Below are 21145 nucleotides of genomic sequence, written 5' to 3'. Positions count from 1 at the left end.
AGCTGCAGGAAAGTGTGAGATCATTATAGAATTGTTTTTCTGAAGACAGCCTATGCACATCTGGATGGCTAATGCTGGTAATTACCATACTGGTTACTAAATCTGTCGGGTATAGGTGAGGTGAGGCTCTACAGCTGGGGCTGCTGCTCACAGCTTCCCCGGGAGTGAGAGGTGAGAACAATAACCAAGCACGGTTTGCTCGGATGCTTGAGATTGAGTGGAACTGGTTAATTACCGGCCACTTTCTGTCTCCCCGAGTTGGAATTTCTGGCTAAGGAGCCCTCGTGGATCAGATAGAACATGACAACTTGCAACTTGTCTCCTCCCCAGGAGGGTGGCGGGGACCAAGATGCAGAAAGACAAGTGTGAGGATGGTCTCTCGGGTGCCAGGGTGATGGCCACATGACTCAGATGCCCTCAGAACAGGCGGTGGCTTGACTTGCCAGAGTATGGAGCTGACTGGACTCCTTCAGGAGAGAGCTGGCGATCAGGTGTGTCCTTGGGGCAGAGCCCCTGCTGCTAGGTAAAAATTCTTATCTAGGGCCTTAGATTAAGTTTTAAGGTATCAGTGAACCACCCAAAGTTGCATGTCAACATGAATGTGATTATGTGATTAGGCACTTTTCTGAGCAGACTCATAACACTCATCAGATTCTCAAAAGGTTCAAAAGGGATTCAGATCCCCCAAAAGGAAGAGGCCTGTAAATCACTGCACTACATCCCTAGAGTAACAGGCTGACAACGAGCAGACAGAGTCCTAAAGGAACTTGGGGTCCCTAACGATCCTGAAATTATATTCGAAGTGTGTGTATGTGTGTGTGTGTGTAAATATGTGTGTGCTTGCATAGTTTTCTAAAGAAAGGATCTAACAGCTTTTGCCAGATTCTCAAAGGGCGTTCCACAACCCTCAAAGGGCTAAGAACCCTGAGCTAGAGCCCAGGCTCAAAATGTTGAAGGGACTGTCCATGCTTAGCTACTTCTTTCTGCAGAGACTGAAAACAGGGTCCAAAGCAGGTCCTGGTAGTTCTGCTCAGTATTTGGTGACAACAGGGTCTGGGACCAGGGCCTGGCTGGCCAGGGCCTTCTGTGAAAGAATACACTGGATTCATTTTAAGAGTAGCATCCAGAGAGCAGCTAGTGGGTGATGGTGAGGGTTACAAAGTTATTAATTAATAGGTGGGGAAATAGCCCTACCCACCTCTGTCTCTGACAGCCAGTTTCCCAGGTCTTTCTCTTCCAAAGCCCTATACCTCAGCTTTCAGAAACCCAAAGACCTTACTCGCCAAAGCCAAGAATTCATTCAATAAATACTTACTGAGCATCTACTATGTGCTGGGCTCTGCTCGAGGTGCAAAATAAGAGTCAGAACTTCATCAACTTTGGCCAGTTTCCAGCACTGGATACGAAATATTTTGGGCACCGCTGACCAAGTACATTCCTCTCGAACTTCGTCCCCGGACTCCTGGTCCAGACAGACGGAAACCATCCCTCCCGCCGCTGCGGGCTGGCGTGGGGAGGGGCTTGGTGGTGGCGGCAAGGAGAGAGAAGGCAGCACCTGAGAGCACAGCCGTGAGGGCGGTCGGTGGGACTCACCCGGCCAGAGCAGGTGGGCTGGGCTCAGCCCTGGCACGGCTGGGGCGGGGTTTGAGGCGGGGTCGGGTGGGGGCACTGCCCAGGAGACATGCTCGCAGCCGCCAAGGCCGCGGCGCCAGTTCTTGCAGCCGCGCTCGCCCGGCTCCCCGCCCTCCGGGGCCGTCGTGGAGCTCTGCTCTCCATACTGAGCAGCCCCCTGGAGGCGCTCGGACACGTCCCTGGGCCGGATAAAGATCGGCTCGGCACTCGCTCCGCAGCGCGAAATCTCGCCATCAGCTCGCTGGCGCTGCCGCTCCGGCCCGACCCGGCCGCGCCAGATCGCTATCTGGGGGTAAACCGGGAAGGCGATGCCGCTGCCCCCACCGCCACCTCCCGGCCCTGCGCGCAGGAGTGGCCGCTGGGTCCCGGGGCTCGCCACCCTCCCTGCCCCCCTCGCCTTCCTTCCCGGCGCTTCCTCCCGAGGGACCCTGCTTCCCGCTGGTTCGGGCCCCCCAGCGCCCAGCCAGGCGCCCACTCTGCCTTCGCCAGGCCCCGCTGCCTCCTGAAGGTTATGCGATGCAGCGACCGGGCGCGGCGGAGCGCTGGGGGCGCCCGCCCCCGCCGCCGCCGCCGCCGCCTGCGCCGCCGCCCACCCCAGCGCCCGCCGCGCCGGGCCAGCCCGGTTGCTGGCTGCTGCCACCGCAATCCCGGCTCCTAAATCAGCGCGGGAGGCGCCCCTCCCCCCCCCCGGCCCCCCGGGCTCCCCGGGCCGCGATTGGCCGCGCGGGCGTCCCCCACCCCTGGGCCCCCAGCTCCAGCTGCCGCGCCATTGGCTGCGGACCTCCGCCAGCCTTTACATAAGCCCGGGCGCGCTCGAGTGGAGTTGTATAAAGCAAGCGAGCGGCGTCGGGGCGGGAGGCTCGAGGCCAGCCCGGGACTGGGGCTGGGAGCTGGAAGGCGGCGGCGGCAGAAAGCGACCGCGCTCCGACGCCCCCAGGCGGTGGGGCTGAGAGAGCCCGAGGATGACTCCGGGAGATGACCCCAGCGTGAGTACCCGCTCCCGGCGCCCCCACTTCCTCAGGGGGAGAAAGTTTCTCCCGCCTCAAGCGCCCCTCCCGATCCTTCCTCAGGGGTGGCAGAGATGTCGCCGGGGAAGGAGGGGAGACCGCGACGGCGGTGGCGGCGCTGCTGCCAACTTGCCAAGAAGAGCTGGACTGGCGCGCACCGCCTCCGCCACGGGCTGGGGACGAGGCGGGCGCAGGGTTGGGGATGACGGAGAGGTGGGAGCCTAGGTGCCGGGGGCGACAGCCCGCCAACTGACAGGTCAGCTGTTTGGGGAGTGGGCACCAAAGCTGGGAGGGGGCGGAGCCGGTGAAGAGGAATGTATCCCAGGTATCCCGGAGTCACTCAGCCAGGCGGGCACAGCTCCCGGCCGGGGAAGCTACTGGCCAGGTGCCTACGCTTTTAGGATGGGTAAGAGCCCCAGGGGTCTGGCGCTTCTTCCCCGGGGAAGCCGAGCTCCCGGGTACAGCGCTGGATGGCAGAGCGCTCCAGGAGCCAGCCCCGCGCCGGGCGTAGCTGCCAGCAGCCTTTGCTGGACCGAGGTGTGGTCTCCTCGCTTTCAGCTTGCCTCAGGCGAGCCAGCTTCAGCCGTTGCAGGGGAACCGGGGGATCCCTTTGGCTCCCATGGGGACACATGGGGGCTTCGATGGGGCAGCAGACCCAGCTTGGGGACATGTCCAGCAATGCAGCGTGCTTCTTCGCAGTACACTGGTTGGCACCCTGGTTGGTCCCGCTTCTGCAGAAATCAACTCAAGAATCCAAAGTCATTCCAGCCTGGATGGGAGCCTCCAGAATGACCAGGAGATGCTCTGGGGTGGAGTGGGGGCACTCCTCTTCCTCCTGGAATGACTAGTGAATATTGCTGCAGGGTGGGGTGGGTGGGTGGGGAGGGGGTTACATCTAGTTGGCTTCTGTGTGTCCCAGGAGGTGTGTTTCAGCTCTTCAGGCAGGACACATACATTCTTGAGTCGCACTTGAGTCTCCTGAGATGAATGCTGACTTCCCAGGTGAAGCTAGGCAGAAAAAGAAAGAAAGAGGGTTCTAGGAGTAGTTGACAGTTCTGTGGTGCTGTGGGGTTGGGGGGTGGGGGTAGAGAACTAGTATGGAAAGAGAAAAGCTATTTATGGGGAGATGTTGGACCTTGATGACTTTGGGGCTGAAGATACCCAAGAATGAATTAGAGCAGATTCAGAGAATCACACTGTACCTCACTCTTGGCCATGGGGAAAAGGTGGAGGAAAAAAAGGAAGGTAGGAACGTGGCAGTTGTTTCAATGTGACCCTTGAGAAAGCATTATCTCTCTCTAATTTAAGACCATCTTTCTGGTCCTAAAGTCAATTTAAGAGGCAACTGAGGGTGTTTAGGGTCCTGATGCTGGCATAATAGACCACATGTAGAATATTCTGGTCTCCAGTTGGTACTAATGGACTCTGGAAAAGATCAAAAGTGGGTGATGGTTACTGGCTCTGCATCTACTCAGTTGGGGCTGTATCCTCACCTTTACCCAACCCTGAACATAGGTGGGTGTTTTGAACTCCTAGAGTAACTTCCTTAGCCTGGAGATCATTTATGGGGGCTGCCACTCAACTCAACCCAAACCAGCTTCATCATCTGTTTGTAGTCACATTTTTCTATTGCATTTTCCAAGACTTTTCTCTCCACTGGGGGTTTGTACGGCAAGATGCTCTTTCATCCCATCTCTCCATCTGAGCTGCACCTGGTATTCTGAACTCTGATGTTTATTCCTTGGCACCTTGATGTTTGATTAAGAAGTCTTATCACTGCTCAAGAGTAGCCCTGGGAATGTGTGGACCAGTGGCCTGCGAAGTTCTAGGGGGTGGAATGTAGACTGTTATAGAGAAAAGACCACTAACTAGAATGGCAGCCTTATTCGACAGCCTCCTGTTCTGAAACTCCTCGCTGCCTGCTGAGTGGTGGAAGCTTTAAAGGTGGAGCAGGCTTCTGGGTATCCAGTAGGGGGCGCCAAAGGGTGCCAAAGGCACCCAGCTCTGGAACACTGAATCCCTCATAGCTTGCTCTTCACTGGCCATAGCAAGTTAATGCTTTAGGCAAGCTCAGGCCGTGGACCCAATCATTACTTTCATTAGTGAAGCCATTCTACCACATGCTTCCAGGATTTCAGGTGGTCTTGCAACCTCAAGTGCAATAAGGCAGGTGCAGGCACAACCTCTCTGAGGTCATCCCTATGTGGTTGGTGCAGGTGCCTTGCTAAGGGCTCATAGAGTCCCAGAACATTAGAGCTAGAAGAGAGGGGCTTTGCAGGGCACCTAGTCCAAACCCATACCACTCCCAACACTCACAGAAAACTGAGGCCCAATGAAGGCAAGTATCCTGCCCAAGGTCACACAGCTTTTGGTAGAAGAGATGAGACTAAGTCCTAGGGTTCCCAATTCTCTATTCAGGCACTTTCCACTCCAGCGGCCTGCTTCCTCTTTATTAAGGAGCTCAACATGTTTCCGTACACAGTAGGCACCCATAATTGCTGGCTGACCAGAGCTTGGTGAGTCAATAAATTTAGTAAACTTGGGGAAATTTCCTTGGACTATACCATTCAGATCGAGGAGCAGGTGAAATTTTTGTACTGTATAAACACAGGTCCCAGAAATTCCTAATTATTCTTTCCCCTTACTTCACTGTCTTGTCTCATTATTCTGAGTGTTTTTCTAGCCAAAAGCAGTGTGTGTCCAGGTTTCTGCCCATACATTTAGGAATCAGAAGTGCCGAATCCCTTACCGTGGTCTTGGTTCTCATGACCCCATGCCTGGCTCTTCCTTTCCTCTATGAAGGTGCTCCTCTGGGGTGGGTTCTCCCTGCCCTGCAGTCACATCCTCCGTGGGATGTGCTAGACTCAGCTCCTGGGTGAAGCTGAGTTTCCAGCCAGTATTTGCCCATTTCCTCCTTCTTCACTGTTTCCAGCTCAAGGTCGGAGTGCTAGAGTATACTATTTTTGCACAATCCTTGTGTTAGGGCTTCTTGGGTGACCTGGCAGATGCTACCATTTCTCTCACTTTTTTTGTTATTATTGTTGTTCTGTGAGTCTGGCTGATGACGGCTGAGCCAGGCCTGGGAAGGAGGTTGCTGTGGGGTCTGTGGGCTGTCCCCTCTGTTCTCTGCTCTCCCACCTGGCTCCTTTGTACCCTGCATAGAGTTCCCCTGGGTTCTCCAGAAACCTGAGCAGACTTGGCTGGCCCACCCTCATGAGAAACCCAGGAGCTTCCAAACCAGAACTGTGAGAGGTAGACTCTTCTGTCCTTAAGACTTACCCCAAGAATGCTTTGTTGCCAGGAAAGATGCTTGAATTTTCTCATCTCCCTTGGACTGACAGATAAGTTGGGTCTTGATCTTGAGGAAAGGAGGAAGGTGGTAGGATAATGGTAAATGTCAGAGAGCAAAGTGAAGTTTCCAGAGGCCGCGTTTGAGATCCTTACCAGTTCCCAGATTTAGCTGAAGAAATGTGCCTGCATTCATAGGGCTTTGTCTGGTTCTGGATAAGACTACTGGAATGTGACTACTTAAAATATAGCTAGAGCACAGGATGTCTGGATGTTTGTTTGAACCTGGGTGGGGTATAGAGTTTGAGAAATGGCTCCAGACACTGGGAAAACAAGAAGTCTTCTCTTTCGTGACCCCCACGGGATGGATGACCCCTACCCACCCTCTTTGAGAAGGGAGCTCCAGGTAGCGGAATGGGCATAGGGTTAGACCCTGGCTCCTCTGCTTCCTGGCTTAGGGACTTCAGTTTCCTCCCCTGTTAAATTGTGAAGCTGGAAATCTTGTGCCAGGGGTAGATTGGTGAAGATCAAGGAGGATGATCTTTAGTATGTGTTTGCCCTGGTAAGCTGTAAAGATGAAAGGGGATTTACTGATGGACCACTGGGACCCGCTCAGGGTCTTCCTTGCAGCAAGTGAGACCATGTCCACAGGATTGGCTGCGCTGATGGACAAGGCCTCCTTGGCAGGCTCCGTCTTTACCTTCTTTCCTCCCCCACCCTGGGTTTTCATTTTGGGGTTCTGTCATGCTTGGGGAAAAGAAATTTTACAGGTCCCAGGATAATTCTGAATGTGATGGAAGGCCCTGAGCTATTGATTCCTAAGGAAGGATCTATCTGCTGGGAGACGCCTTCCTCGGAGCCCAGTGATTTAAGAGTGCTGACAAATCCGTGTTCACCGAGCCTCCTGCAGCGTACAGATACTGGCTTCCAGGCCAGCCTGGGCTCTGCTAGGGATTTCTGGGGAGCCTGGCTGGTTGCTTAGGGGACAGAAATCTGTGAACTCTCCTTAGTAGAACGTATGAAATCAATTGGTTCATTATCACACCAAACACACCCTGGATCACTGAGGGCATTTTAGAAATGAGAAGTAGCAAAGGGCTGGGAAGTGGTGTTAGAAAAATGTGTGGAGAGGTTGGGAGGAGTTGGGGAAAAGGAGGGGACAGGAGGACTTCTTCCCCCTGAACCATCTTGGCCTTATTGAAGTCCTTGAGCAATGACAAGGGCAGTAGTTCTCAAGGGGGTTGTTTTGCCCTCACAAACATTTGGCAGGGTTTGGAGATGTTTTTGATTGTTACAGCGGGGTGGGGGGTGCTACTGGTATTTAGTGGGTAGAGGCCAGGGATGCTTCTAAACACTCCACAATGCGCAGGACAGCCCCCCATAAAAGGAACCAGCTGGCCCAAAATGTCAATAGTACTGAGGTTGAGAAACCTTGGGCTAGAGCATGTCAGCGTAGAATGCTAGCACGTTAAAGCTGGGAGGGATTTTAAGGTCTTCTCCAACTCTTCCATTTCACATCTGAGGACCCTTGGATTCAGAGAGGTAAAGGGACCAGCCAAGGTCGCACTGTAACTGAGGGCAAAGCTGGCTCTGGGACTCAGATCTGCTGTCTACTGGAACTTACCTAGCCACCCCCAGACTTGTTGTGAAGATTACTTGTGAGCTGTGAAAACACTTAGAAAATTATAGAGGCTATTATTAATATTGCTATTATTAAGAATTTGGGAGTTTGGAAAGTTCTATTTCTGGCTATGTCACTGACTCACTGTATAATATTGGGCAAATCATTCCCCCACCCTCATGCCTTTCTGTGATGTGTCGGTGAGGGGGGGGGGGTGTCGGGGGAGGAAATGACCTTAGCAAATTATACGTATGTCATAATTGCTGTCTTTAGAGAAAAGTCCAAAGATTTGCCCTTCAAAAACCCTAGATACTTAAAAAAAAAAAAAAGATAAAAATTTTCCTTGAAAGAAATCATATTGACTTCGTAAGAAGCAAAGCGTTTACGCCTTGGAAAAATTCCAGTACCCTGGCCCTGCAAGTTGGTTCCAGCCCAGGAAATCTGATCAACATCCGGAGGAGAAACTGATAGCTCCACAAATGACAAACGACTAGATTTGTCCCCACTCCCTCCGGGAAGGGGAGATGGCGACTTCTTCTCCATCCTTTCCTGTTCAGCCCTCTTGGCGCAGGGAAGTTCTGCAAAGAACTTCAGTGAGGGATGGGAAGGCATGTCATTAATTAGTAAAACCTTGTTTACTTAACAGACATATTCTTAAAGATCTCTTCCAAGGGACGTTTTGACATATTACTTTAATTAGCCACAGAAGAATCGCGAGTGCAGAGAGTGTAAAATGACCCTTTCTGTTGTTTCCAGTTACTCTTATCTTTGTGTGCACCCGACAAGTACAGTGACAAGGTCACGGGAATCACTGCTGAGCTCAGGGAGCATCCCATCCACTGGAGGGGACTTCATCCCTCCCTCACATAAGCATCCACCTACCTGGAGAGTAGCAGCCTTGTGGGCCACACTGAGACGTCCCCATCTTAATCTCAGCTCTCCTTTGCTATGTATCTGTTTTAAAAAATCTGTCACATCATGCAAATCCTGATAGAGCTCTAAGGAAGGGGGACAGGCTTGGGAGCCCAGATTTCCTCTCTTCGATGGGCAGAGGAGCTCTTACCAGGTTGGTGGAAACAGCCTGTTTGGTCTTGGTTGGTGATATTCACAGAAGACCCATCCCTGGTCTTGTCCTCCCTGTGCTCGGGATTGGGAGGTGGGAGGTCACCTGAGGACCCCTTCAGGGCACTGAGGTTGCATCTCTGTCTTCTCAGCATGGGATGTGACATTACGTAGATCATTATCCCTGTTCCTGCCATGAATTTTCTGTCATGTCCTGAGGCAGGTTCTTTAGCCTCTGGAGGGGTCTATAATCAGAGATCCTAGACAGACAGGTCCTTTCCGGACCTGTCTTTGTGATGTACTATTCTTTGTCTAAGTGATGTACTGTTCCCCTTCACTGTGGTCTCTAAGAGCGGACGCTTTCTTGGAAAGCGTAATCATGCACCTTTCATCTCCTAAGCTATGTATATCCAAAAAAAGACTTTTGCAGGTAGGGAAATAGAGTCCCCAGGAAGGAGAAGTCTTGTCTTGCAAGTAACATGGGAGGAACACTGTGTCTTTCATTCTCAGCCACGTACTCAGGGTCTGGCATGGAGCCTGCACAAGGTAAGGCTCATAGGTGCTCGGAGAGTGAGCAAATGAATATGTGATTGTAGGTGGTCATTCTGGGGTGGAGGTGGCCCTTGGCAATAAAATGCATAGACCATGATCGGTAAAGCTGGCTTTCCTTCTAGCTCCTTCTCCTGAACGCCATCATTTGGCACCAGTGCTATGTAAACCTCCAAAGGTCTCCGCTGATCAAGCAGGCCTACCCCGTGAGATGGTAGCCAGCTCTGAGCTTTGAGCAAGGCTGAGATTCCCTCTCTCAGCATCACCTTCTCTCATTCCCTTTCCCTTCTCCTTCCCGCCAGGCTGCTGCAAGGAAGCTCACTGCAAGTTTACCTTGCTTTAAGCTGATAGAATAGATTAGAATTTGGATTTCCACTGAAGACAAATGAGGGAGTGAATCATTGCTTCACAAAAAGATTCCCGGGAGGATGCTTTTAAATAGGAAGGTCCACTGATGCATTTAAAATGATTTAGGGGGGGAAAAAATCTGATCCATAGACTTTAGGTCTGGAAAAGAACTTTGGAGGTCACCTAGTGCCATTCCCACACCCCTCCCCAGGATGTCCAATTCCCTTCCCCCACCCCCGTGACACTCTCACTGACTTTTCGGAAACGCAGTCCATCCATCCTGCACACAACTGCCCAAACAAGCTTTCTAAAATGCGAGTCTGGTCCTGTCTGTACCCAGCTTCAAATTCTCCCCCACGTGGTCACTCCAGGCACCTTCCCTTGACATGGCAGGCTCTGCAGGGCCTGGCTGCTGTTCACATACATCTTCACCCTTCGCCCCCACCCTACCCGCTTGTTCCCCTCGACCCCCTCCCTCAGTCACTGCGCTCCAGTGGCAGCAATGCGTCCCCAGCATGCATCAAGCTGTCTCAGAACCATGGCTTTGATCCACAGTTCTCCACCATCTGGAATGCACACTCACCTTTGTGATGGCTCAAGGCCGTATGTACCCGAAAAAATAGCATGCTCTTAAATTTAATCCATTCTTATGGGTTTCAACCTATTGTGGGTGGGGACTTTTGATGAGGTTGTTTCTGTCGAGATGTGACCTGCCTCATTGAAGGGGGTCTTAATCCTCATACTGGAGTCAAGACAGGACACACAGAAAACAGAGAAGATGCCGCTAAAGCCAGAAGCTGAAAGCAATGAAACCTGCGAGACAAGAACCAGCTGAGGATCACCAGTAGCCAGTCTTCAGGGAGAGGGTATTGTCCTGTAGATGCCTTAATTTGGACATTTTTACAGCCTTAGAGCTATAAACATGCAAGCTAATAAATCCCCATTGTTAAGAGCCAGCCCATTTCTAATATAGTGTATTTCGTCAGCTCTAGCAAATGAAAACACCCTTCTTCAGAGACCCTTTCCCACCTGTCCTCTCCCCACCTCACTCTTCATCCCTCCCTCCTGAGGGGTGCGTCGAGACGGACACCTGTTAGTGTTCCGAACTTGTGCCACCACATTATATCCCATCCCTGGTAGACTGGACGCTCCCTGAGGGCAGGGACCATGCTTTCTTCATCATTTCTAACCTGGCCTGTAAGCATCTGCCACACGTTAGAAAAATGAGTGTGAATGTTAAGGTATATTGAAGATTCTGTGTTTGGGAAGCAGTTTAAGGAGTCAAGGAAATCCACAAAGTATAACAGAAGCAAGCTTACTCCTCAGAATCTCAGAGCATTCCATTCAACATTTGGCAACGACTCCTGGAAGGGGAGTACCTCACGGGCCTGGGCTCGATTTTCGGAGACATATTTTTGTTCATGTGGCGAATGTTTATTAGTGGTAGGAATGGTATCAGCATTGTGGTTGCCTCCACCCACTATGTATGAACTTTCTCTGTGCTGGGCCCCGTGTGCAGCCCTAACACGCCTTCTCTCATTTCATCCTCACGACAACCCCACAAGTGTTATCTCCCATTATACTACCTGAGCTGTTAATAATGCTCACTAAGGATCTACTCTGCCTTGTGCCTAGGGTGAGAGGCTCTGTTTGTCCTCCCACTTTCAGAAACGCCATTTCATCAGCCCTCTGGGGGCCTCTGAGCCCGGGCCCCTGAGTTTTAGCCTGCCTTTTCCTGGAGCAGGACAGTCTCCATCTCCGTAAGGGATGATGGCAGCTGTAGGCAATGTCTAAAGCACTCTCCAACTCCAGGGAAGGATGAAGAAGACGCAGATTTTCTTGGTGCTGGGGAAGATGCTTGAGAATGGAGGCCTTCTGGGGGAGGGGGTGCAGAAGGCACGGACTTTGTCTTCCAGGCTGGCCATGCAGAGGTCCAGGAGAGGGGACGGTGGAGAAACACAGATGGCTGAGGCATTGGAATGCAATATAAGCTCTTGAGGGCCAGGACATTATCTATTTTGTTCTCAGCTGCTTTCCCAGTGCCCAGAACAGTGCCTGACAGAGATTAAAAGGAAGGAAATTAAAGGAAGGAAGGGAGCAAGGAGGGAAGGAAAGCAGCTTCAGCATTCTTTCTCACTTGGCCACAATCCCTGCCTCTAACTGGCCTCTGCTTCCAGCCCAGCACTCCCGTGCTCCCTCTCTGCCTCATGCATAGGCTACAGTGTTATTTCTAACACACCGCTCCCACCCAGTTATTCCCTAACCCTTTTGGCTCCTGGCTCACTGGCCCTCCAGGGTCTTTTCCAGCCTCCCACCCTCATCTTGAGCCCTGACTGACCGCCCTGCCCATGTTGCAGGTGCTCATCATGCTTCCTCTCTGCGTCTCCGCCTTGCACATGCTTCCCCGCAGCCCGGAATGCTGTCTCTACCTTGACCCTCTGGCCAGCTCACCATTGCCTCTTCTCTTAGGCCTTCCTCAATCTCCCCAAGCAGAGGTGGCTGCTCCTTCCACCGTGTTCTCATATCACTTGGTGTAAGACAAGTCTGGCATCATGAGAGAAGCTATTTAGCATAGTTAGTGTCTAAGAATACTAATTCTGGAGCCACTTTGCTTCGCCACAAGTCCTGGCTCTGTCATATACTAGCTGTGTGATTGAGGCAAGTTACTTAACCACTCTGAGCCTTAATATCCTCATCTGTAAAAACGTGATCATAGTTGTAGCTCCCTCATGGGGTCGTTGTGAGGATTAAATGAGACCATTTTTGTGAAGGGTTAGAGAAGTGCCTGCACAGAATCTGCCTTTAGAAAGTGTTGATTATAATGACCCGTTTCTCATATAACACTCGCCCAGTGAAATTGCAGTTCTGTGCTTTGTTGTTTGCCTCAGGGACAGGGTCCCATGCATGTGTATAGGCTGCAGAGTGACATGACCAACTCTGAGATTGAGAAAGGGAGCTCTGACAACCACGTGGAAGTAGGGTGAGATGAGAGGAAGGGGGTTAGTTAGCAAGCATTGCTTTGGTTCAAGTGAAGGATAAAGGGGCAAATCCCTGGCATTGGGGATGGGAAGAGAGGGTTAGTTAGCAAGCATGAGTGGGCAGCTATGAAGGAGATTTGGGAAATTGACTGGTTCAGTAATCCAGTGATGGTGAAGACAAGGAAGATGTAAGAACCCAGTATAATGCCAGGTTTCCAGCCTGAGTGAGTGTTGGGGTATGAGGGGCCCAACGAATAGCATCCCTCTTCTCTGTCCAGATTCAGGAACAAGTGAGAGAGGGAGAGAGGTGGAGGGGGTAGAAGGAAGGGAGGTATGGGGAAGAGGGAGACAGACAGACAGAGCAGAAAAAGAGAAGGAGGGAGAGAAAGAGGATGGGAGAAAGAGAGGGAGACAGAGATAGAAAGACAAAGTGGGAGGGAAGGAGAGAAAGAGGGAGACAGGGACAGATCAAAGAAGGGAGGGAGACAGACAAACAGAGAGAAGGAAGAAGGGAGGAAGAGAGGAAGGGAGAGAAGGAAGGAGGGGGTAGGGAGACAGAGAGAAGCAGGGAGGGAGGAAGAGAGGAAAGGGAGGGCGAGCTGGGGCTCAGGCAAATGGAGATAAGCTTGTCTCCTTTACTACTGATACAGCTGTTTGGAAGCCCAGGCTGAGGTGTGTGGTCCATTGGGCTGTAGAGGTGCTTGCACCTCCCCATAGTGGGGGCAGAGCTGAGCCCACCTGGCCAAGCTCATCACCTGGCAGAGAGTGGCCCCTGCAGGGAGCAGATCCCATTGAGAGGGACCAGTCAGCTGAGCCCTTCCTGTGCCCCTTGGGAGGAAGGGTGGGGGAAGGTGAGAGGCCAGGATGTTGCACCCATCCAGGGTTTCTCAACCTTGGCACCATGGCCACTTTGTGCTGGAAAATTCTGAGTTGTGGGGGCTGGGCTGGGCATCGTAGGATGTTTAGCGCATTCCCTGGCTTCTACCCATTACATGCCAGTAGCACTCCCTTTCCCTGGTTGTGACAACCTAAAATGTCTCCAGACATTGCCAGATGTCCCTGAGTGGCAAAACTGCACCCCCAGTTGGGAAGCATTGCTCTAGTTGGCAGGTTCTCTCGAGTGGGAGGCAAGCAGTCCCTCCTGATACGTGACCCAGGAACATGGCCTTTAATAGGCAGTCCGGAGAGGGCAGGGAGGGGCAAAAGCTGAGTCCTCCTGACCTTTGCAGGGTCTGCATTGCTCTTCCTCCTTCTCCTCTCCTGCCTTGCCTTGTTCAGCTAATATCTCAACATCCTTCGAAGTCCAGCCAAAGCACCTTACCTCTAGGAAGCATTCCCCCGCCCTTCTCCCAACTGATTGAAGTAGCTGTCTGTGTCCCCACCCGAGCACCCCTCCCCTGTACTGCAGATGCTAAATAGCTGCCTCCTGGGGACCTCCGACCTCCGCCAGGCAGCAGGCCCCCCCAGCACCTAGCACAAACCCAGGTGCATCATGGGTCTGCGGAAGGGTTGCTGTGGGTGAATGAGCCCGAGTGGCTTGGGTTAGCTCTTCTCCAGTGCTGCTTGAGTTCCGGGCACTCCTGTGTGGGTTTCTGGGTTGATCTGGAGGCCCAGCCTGGCCCACCCTAGGCAGGGTGCACCTGTGGCTGCCTCTCTCTCAGGTCTCTGATCTTCTGCAAGCGTCTGTGCTCTCTGCTCGCTCCCAGCGTCTGAAGCACTTGGGCTCTTGCCTTTGTGAGCGCTTAGGGTGGGTCCTTGGCTCTTTCAATAACTGCTGAAGAACTGTTTGCCCTGAAAATTACCCTGAAGTCTCTTCCCCCAGCTGCCTGACCCCACATCAGAGAATCCAGGTTGCTTAGTTACCAGATTTTAGACCCAATTCAGGAAGTCCCAAGGCCACAGAAAACTGAATTTAGCTGCATGTGACTCTCAGCCATTGTCTAAAGACTCTCTACCCTTAGTGTGCCCCTCTGTCCCACCACACTAAGTGTGAAAGGAAGGGAAATCAGTGAGGAGGGCTGCCTCCTGCCTCCCCCACCCCCAGAGGCTTCCTTGAAGTGAATTTAACCCTTGCAACCTTGGCAGATGATCTCATCCCCATGTTATAGAAGAGAACACCAAAGACCAGAAAAATGAAGGCACATGCCTGGGATGACCAGCTAGTGCTTGGTGGAGGTGAGAGCCGAGTCCACGTTCCTACTACAAGCTTCAAATTGTTTTCTTTTTTTTCCTCTCTTCAACCTGCTGAGGATTGTTCAAAAAGTTCACTTATAGAGCATTAAAAAATTTTTTTTCTGTTTTTCATAGAAAGCATTTTTAATAAATTATTATTACAAAGCAATTCTTCTCTCTGCCTGAGACACAAGTTCCTACCCTCTCATGCCCTTGTTGAAGACCTTTCCTTGACCCCCGCCCTCACCTCCCCTGCAGGAGCCCATGTTCCTTGCTGCAGCTCTGTGTGCTCTGGCCTGCACCCCTCTCCATGCGTCTTGCCACTGAATATCCTCCCAGCACAATTACACATGCTCCCTTACCTGTTAGAAAAACCCCTTGAGGGTGGGGCCAGGTTTTACTCATCTTGGTATCCCTAGACCCCTAAGCCTCACTTGCTGGGCAAAGGAACTCTAGTTCTACTCCTGCCTCAGCAGACTCACAGTACTTCATCGCATAGTAGGTGCTGGATAGTCCAGTGTTCAGGGAAACAGAAAAAGTTCAGTTCAACCCATTTTTTAATTCTATTTTTAACTTTTCTACATGTTTTCCCCAAAGATTCGGCTGCTCACTGTGGTGTGACGGGAGGTTTCCTGAGCCAGCCACGTAAAACGCCAGGTCGCTCAGTGTGCTCGCTCGGTGTACCCGCTCTGTGTGCCCGCTCGGTGTGCTCGCTCTGTGTGCCCGCTCAGTGTGCTTGGTGTGCCCGCTCAGTGTGCCCGCTCGGTGTGCCCGCTCAGTGTGCCTGCTCGGTGTGCTCGCTTGGTGTGCCCTCTCGGTGTGCTCGCTCACCTTCCGCCTCCTGCCGTAGCATCCTGCTCTGCTTTCTTCTCCAAACTTTGTATTTCCTCCACCCTTGGACATTCTGTGGCTAAAGAGATTTTCTTCCTATACTTCAACAAGTGGGGGATGAATTTTGGTAGCAGAAACATTTTTCACTTCAAATGAGATTGCAGCTTGCACTCCCATCTGGGGGCCCTGGGTCTGGAGTGATGGCTTTCAATACAGGCTGTCCATTGACATCATCTGGGGGGCTTCTCAAAATATGCAGTACCCAAGCCCCACGCCAGACCAAGTAAGTCAGAAACTAGGACAGGGGCCCAGATGTGAATGTATTTCTAAAAACTCCGTGGATGATCCTGTCAGACAGCTAGGGGTTAGAACCACTGGTCTAGAGCCTTGCTGCTAAAAGTATGGTCCGGGACTAAAGTATTCTGCCTGTTAGAAATGCAGGTTTTCAGGCCCCACCCCTGGACTACTGAGTCAGAATCTGCATTTTAACAGGATCCCCAACTGATTCATCAGCACATTACAGTAAGTTTGAGAAATGCTTTCGTGGAGGAAGGAGGCAGGCACAGTTTTTACCTAACTGTATGACAAGTTGCAAGCAGTTTCTGCTGATTCACATTCTCATCTGGACATATTCCTTCCATCTTGCAGCAAATATTCATTGAGCACCTACTAGGTACCGGGTATTCTGATGGTTTCTGGAAACACATTTGCATCCTTCTCTAGCTCAGCCTGCCAATTCCTGCCCATTCCGCATTCTTCTAGGCTCTGGCCTTTGATAGTACCCATCTCTTGTCTCCTTGGCCTGACCCCTCTCCAGCACCAACCCTTCTGCCTTCTCACCTCTTTGCAAAGATTACAGTCAGAATCCTTCTGTCATTCCCTATCAATTGTGGTAATTTGACCTTGATCTGAAGACAACCAGTACTTTGAATGTATAAAGCTAAGCTGAGGTTGGGCAGTCCTAGGATTCATTTCAGCCCCTTCTTCTAAAGGAGGAGGAGAACATTCTTGGGCAAGAATGTTCCACCTTCACTGTAGTGTGTAGCCTGGTTCCATGACTCTGGGAGCTGTGGTGTAGAACCTCGCTATTCACAGGTAATTTATGGATCAGCAGCATCAGCACCATCTGGGGCTTATTAGAATTTACAGAACCTTGGGCCTATTGAGTCAGACTCTGCATTCAGTAAGAACCCCAGGTGATTCATATAAAAATCAAAGTTGAGAAGGTATAGAATATATTGAGTATATATACTCTAAAATTATAGATCAGTTTCTCAAACTTTGCAACATGTTAGAATCACTTGGGGAGCTTTTAAAAATCCAGTGCCCAGCCTGCATCCTCTCCCAATTAAATCAGATTACCTTGGGGTGAGACCCAAGCAGCAATCGTTTTTAAAGCTCCCCAGGTGATCCCAACGTATAGCTAAATTTGAGCAGTGTTTCTCAAATTCTAAGGTGCATTTGACTCTCCCAAAGTCTTGTTGAAGTGCCTACTCTTATTTGTTAGGTCTGGGGTGGGGCCCGAGATTCTGCATTTCTGACAAACTCTCAGATGATGCCGATGCCGCTGGTCTGGGGACCACTCTGAGTAGCGAGGGTGTAACTTCCTCCACCTGAGCCCTGAGAGTGGCGGGTGAATATTTGCCAGACCTTCTCCTAAGCTTCATCACAACTGTTTCCCTTTCCACCATCACGACATGTCCAGAGGCCCGCGACTTACCCTCTGACTTTCAACTGGGACCAAGCTGCCTCTGTGGGTACACTGGGTGCCTTTGGAATGGCAGAGGAATGAAATGTAAAATATATAGATATTCTCCCTGACCCACTCTAATAACCCCCCACCCACAAGGGGAGGCTCTCCACTAACCGCCCGGGTGGGTGAATTCAGGAACCACACTAATGATGGCTTTATCCTCTCCAGTCTTGACTTTGTGAGGGAACTACTGTAGAACTCTATTTTGTTCCGAATGTGTTTAATATGTTCACAAAGGAAAACCACACAGGTTGCTCTGAAGTTTATAGAAGAAGTTGGGGGAGGAAAAAAATAACTGCTGAAGGTCTGCTTCTAAAAAAATCCTTTAATCCATCAGAGAATTTTAGAGCTAGAAAGGAGATCTATTCCCAAACCCTCATTTTAGAGAAGAAAGTTGGGACCCAAAGAGGTTGTGACTTAGTCAAGGTCATCCAGCAAAATAGTAGTCAGACAATAGATGCATTATTTCTTTTTAATATTGTTTAGGTTATTTATCTGGAAATGGATAACACAGAGTAGCTACTTCTTTCATATGGCTCCTTTAACTAAAAGTATTGCTTTTAAGAGACAAAAATCAAGTGATTAGAGCATGGTTCTTACCCCACGTGTAGTTCTTTAGAACGTTTCTACTAGTTGGGCTGGTATTACCCTAATAGAACCTGGTGGCAGTGACCCAAATTACAGGCATACTGGCTGGGAGGAGTTGATAGTTTCCATGAGGCATGCCCAATGCCACTTCTCTCTTCCATGCCCATTGCAGATGTTGTAAGCTGATCACAACACTCTTTCCAGCCACTGCCAATCAGTTGGATTTGGCTCTCAAGTTGAAACTCATTTGACTTCCCTACGATAGATGTTATACCTTGAAAAGTCATCCCTTTTTATGTAGAGGTCCAGTGACCTTCAGGTCCTTGTTACATTTTAGCATGTCCATCCTGGTTATTAAATATTCTGTAGCTTCCCATTTCTCCCCCAGGAGCTCATTCTCCAATTGTGAGTCTCTTTATCCAATTAAACTACCTGCCACATGGCAAGGCTCTCTTAGTGAGATAATTGTCTATGGTGATTAAGTCAAGCCGGTAGACGATGCTGACTTGTTCAGATGCCTTGGTACTTTGGAATGGCCTCACTCTGATAGTGCAGTACCCAGCATATGGCCTGTGAACATGCTACAAGAACCTCCTTCCCAGGGAAGGCTCTCTCAGGTGATTTTCTGTCCTGCAATTGGAGCCCTGCCTCTGTTCTGTCCCTGGGAGGTGGCCTGCCTCTCCAGCAAGGCATTAGAGAGGATTTTGCATCATGTTTGGCCCCCAAAAGTAGTGCCTGGGCTCTCCATTTTTGTCTCGGGATCCTTGAACTGGAGCAAACTCATTTGCCAGCAGGAGCATCTGTCTCTATTTGGGGAGACAGTCTTCAGATCTTCCTTGCTCTCCCCTTCATTAAGATATCAGCCTCACTCAGCCTTGTTCTCAGCTGCCAGATGCACAGACAAGCCAGCAGGAAAAGTTCCATCAGGATGAGGTTTGCTGCTTTCTGAAGGCAGGAAGGCACCTCTCTGCCCGCAGGGACTGGGCCTGCATGGCTGAGCGGCCGAGGCTTTGGAAACACTTCCAGCCGAGCCTTTGGAACACTTTGTGAGTTCTGTCTCTAGGCCTACAGGCAGAGTCTCAGGGTGGTGCCCTGGGTAATGTTCTAAGCGGCTCGGAGAGGGCAGAGTCCTTCCACTTAGTCCTTCTCATGTGCCTCCTGGGTGTGTGCCACTGGCTCCTGTGGTCCTGGGCTGCTTGGCAATGCCCTGAGTTATGTTAGTGTTATAATAATGAATTATACAACAGATTATACATAAGTGATTTATAATAAAACACACACAGACAATGGTTTAATTTCCCAAAGTGAATGATATACTGCTTGCCAGATCCTGCTGAAATACATCCCTTAACGGACTGCTTCCCGGTTGGGGTGGGGGAGGGATGGCTGGCTGTCCTAGGGAGGGACGTTGGTTCGGGGAACCCGTCAAGTCACAGATTTGCTCCACGTTAGCTCTGGGGTATGTTCCTACAGGACCATCCTTCTCTGCCTTAGTGGTTCATGGTCCCCACGTGCTCATGGGGTCTCGCCCCCCACTGCTGGACTATTTGTGATGTGTTATTTTCTTCATTCTCTTAGTCTTTCTCCCAAAATATGGGAGGGGACTCCTTTCTCTTGGGGTCTAATGCGGAAAATGTCCCAGGTCCATTATCACCCGTTCTGGGGATTAACAAGAAATTCACGAAGACTAATGAAGACAGTGACACGTCTCAGCAGCTGCATTTTTCAAGAAACCTTTAACCATACCCTTTGCCTCTATAACTTAGTCATTATAAACTGCATTTGTGTGAAGACTGAGGATTCTCCTGAGTGTTGAATAAGTTGCTTTTCTAACAATACTAATTATACCTTTCGTATACTGATTACCTACTATGTGTTTTATTTATATCATCTTGGCCATAGTAACAGCCCTACAAAGTACATATTTTCCGATTTTCAGATGAAACGCTGAGGTTCAGAGACATGAACTATCTCATCAGAGTGGCTAGAATTCCTGTTTAGGTGTGTCTGGCTTCAGTGCCCCTTATCTACACTCCACTAATCCTTCACTCATTCAGCAAGTATGAAGTGAGTGCCTTTTATGTGCCAGACACTGTTCTGGACTTGTTGTAGATTCATAAACAAAATAAACAAAGATCCTTGCCCTAGTGGAACTTACATTTTAGCAAAGGGAGGCAGACACTAAATAACAAACATAATGAATCAGTAAATCACGGTGCATTATATGGCGATAGATGTACAGGAAAGGAAACAGCAGAGCAGGCTAAGGGTGATCGGAAGTCAGGGACAGGTTGCAGTTTTAGAAAGTGTGGTCAGGGCAGGTCTTGTGGAAAAGCAAAAGCCTAGGAATTGCCAGTCCCCCCAGGAAAGAGGAGAGACGGGCGCCTCTGGGCTGACCCTGGGTGAGTTTTCTGGGTTTTTCTGCCTGTGGAGTCTTCCGATAACATTTGTAAACTTCTGGTTTCAGATGATGAGGGTGTTACTGTTCCTGCTGCTGCTGTGGCTTCTGCCCCCCACTGAGGGGTCTCAGCGGGCTGAGCCCATGTTCACTGCGGTCACCAACTCAGTCCTGCCCCCTGACTATGACAGCAACCCCACCCAGCTCAACTACGGCGTCGCAGTGACGGACGTGGATCACGACGGGGACTTTGAGATCGTCGTGGCAGGGTAAGTGCCTCCCACCGTGAGTTTGACAGAGGTATTGGTAAGCTTTTGCTGCGATAAGGCTGTGTAACAAATAACCCTGAAACCCAGTGACTTGCAACAATGTACATTTAGTTCGCACTCATACATATCTGTAGTCATGTGCGGCTTAGGTACACTCCAACTGGATTCAGCCATGGTCCTGCTGTGATCTGTCTCTGCCTTTTGCCCTAGCAGTGAGCTGGGATAGAGGACCGTTCAGAAGGATGTCTGATTCACAGACTTTCCATGGAGAAAATTTGAAGGCTCTGCCTGAAGGCACTCTCTTTTCTTCATATTTAAGCCTTCTTAGTTATGCGCTATTATTTCCTTAGCAGTAGGGCTCCAGGCTTTCTAGATAGGAGGGGCTTAGAGGTATCAATCACTGTAGAAGGGGATGCATTTGCGCAGCACTAACACTGAGAAACATCAATTGTCCATTTCAAAGAAAGGGGAAAGATGGAGATTAAGGGGAAGCAGCTAAGACTTTTCTAAACCACCAGTTGATGCCTGCTGCTTCTTCTCTGGAGAAGCAACATTGTGTAACAAGGAAAGCATAAGATGTGGAGTTTAAATGGCATGAGTATACAGATACATGTCCTATCTGTATACCTTTCTAACTGTGTGACCTTGA

General features: G+C 50.5%; 1 protein-coding gene across 1 annotated transcript in view; it reads left to right on the top strand.

Annotated features, from left to right (window-relative positions):
* Nucleotides 1–2503: 2503 nt before the first annotated feature.
* CRTAC1 (cartilage acidic protein 1) overlaps nucleotides 2504–21145 on the top strand; it is a 137217-nt gene continuing 118575 nt past the window's right edge. Inside the window, exons 1-2 of the mRNA XM_077125676.1 lie at nucleotides 2504–2618; nucleotides 20297–20496. Coding sequence (XP_076981791.1) covers nucleotides 2595–2618; nucleotides 20297–20496 — 224 coding nt within the window. The 5' untranslated portion in view covers nucleotides 2504–2594. The remainder of the gene's footprint in view (nucleotides 2619–20296; nucleotides 20497–21145) is intronic.

The sequence above is a fragment of the Tamandua tetradactyla genome, chromosome 13 (genome assembly GCF_023851605.1).
Source record: "Tamandua tetradactyla isolate mTamTet1 chromosome 13, mTamTet1.pri, whole genome shotgun sequence".
Classification (NCBI taxonomy): Eukaryota; Metazoa; Chordata; class Mammalia; order Pilosa; family Myrmecophagidae; genus Tamandua; species Tamandua tetradactyla.
This window is presented reverse-complemented; position numbering and strand designations above follow the sequence as displayed.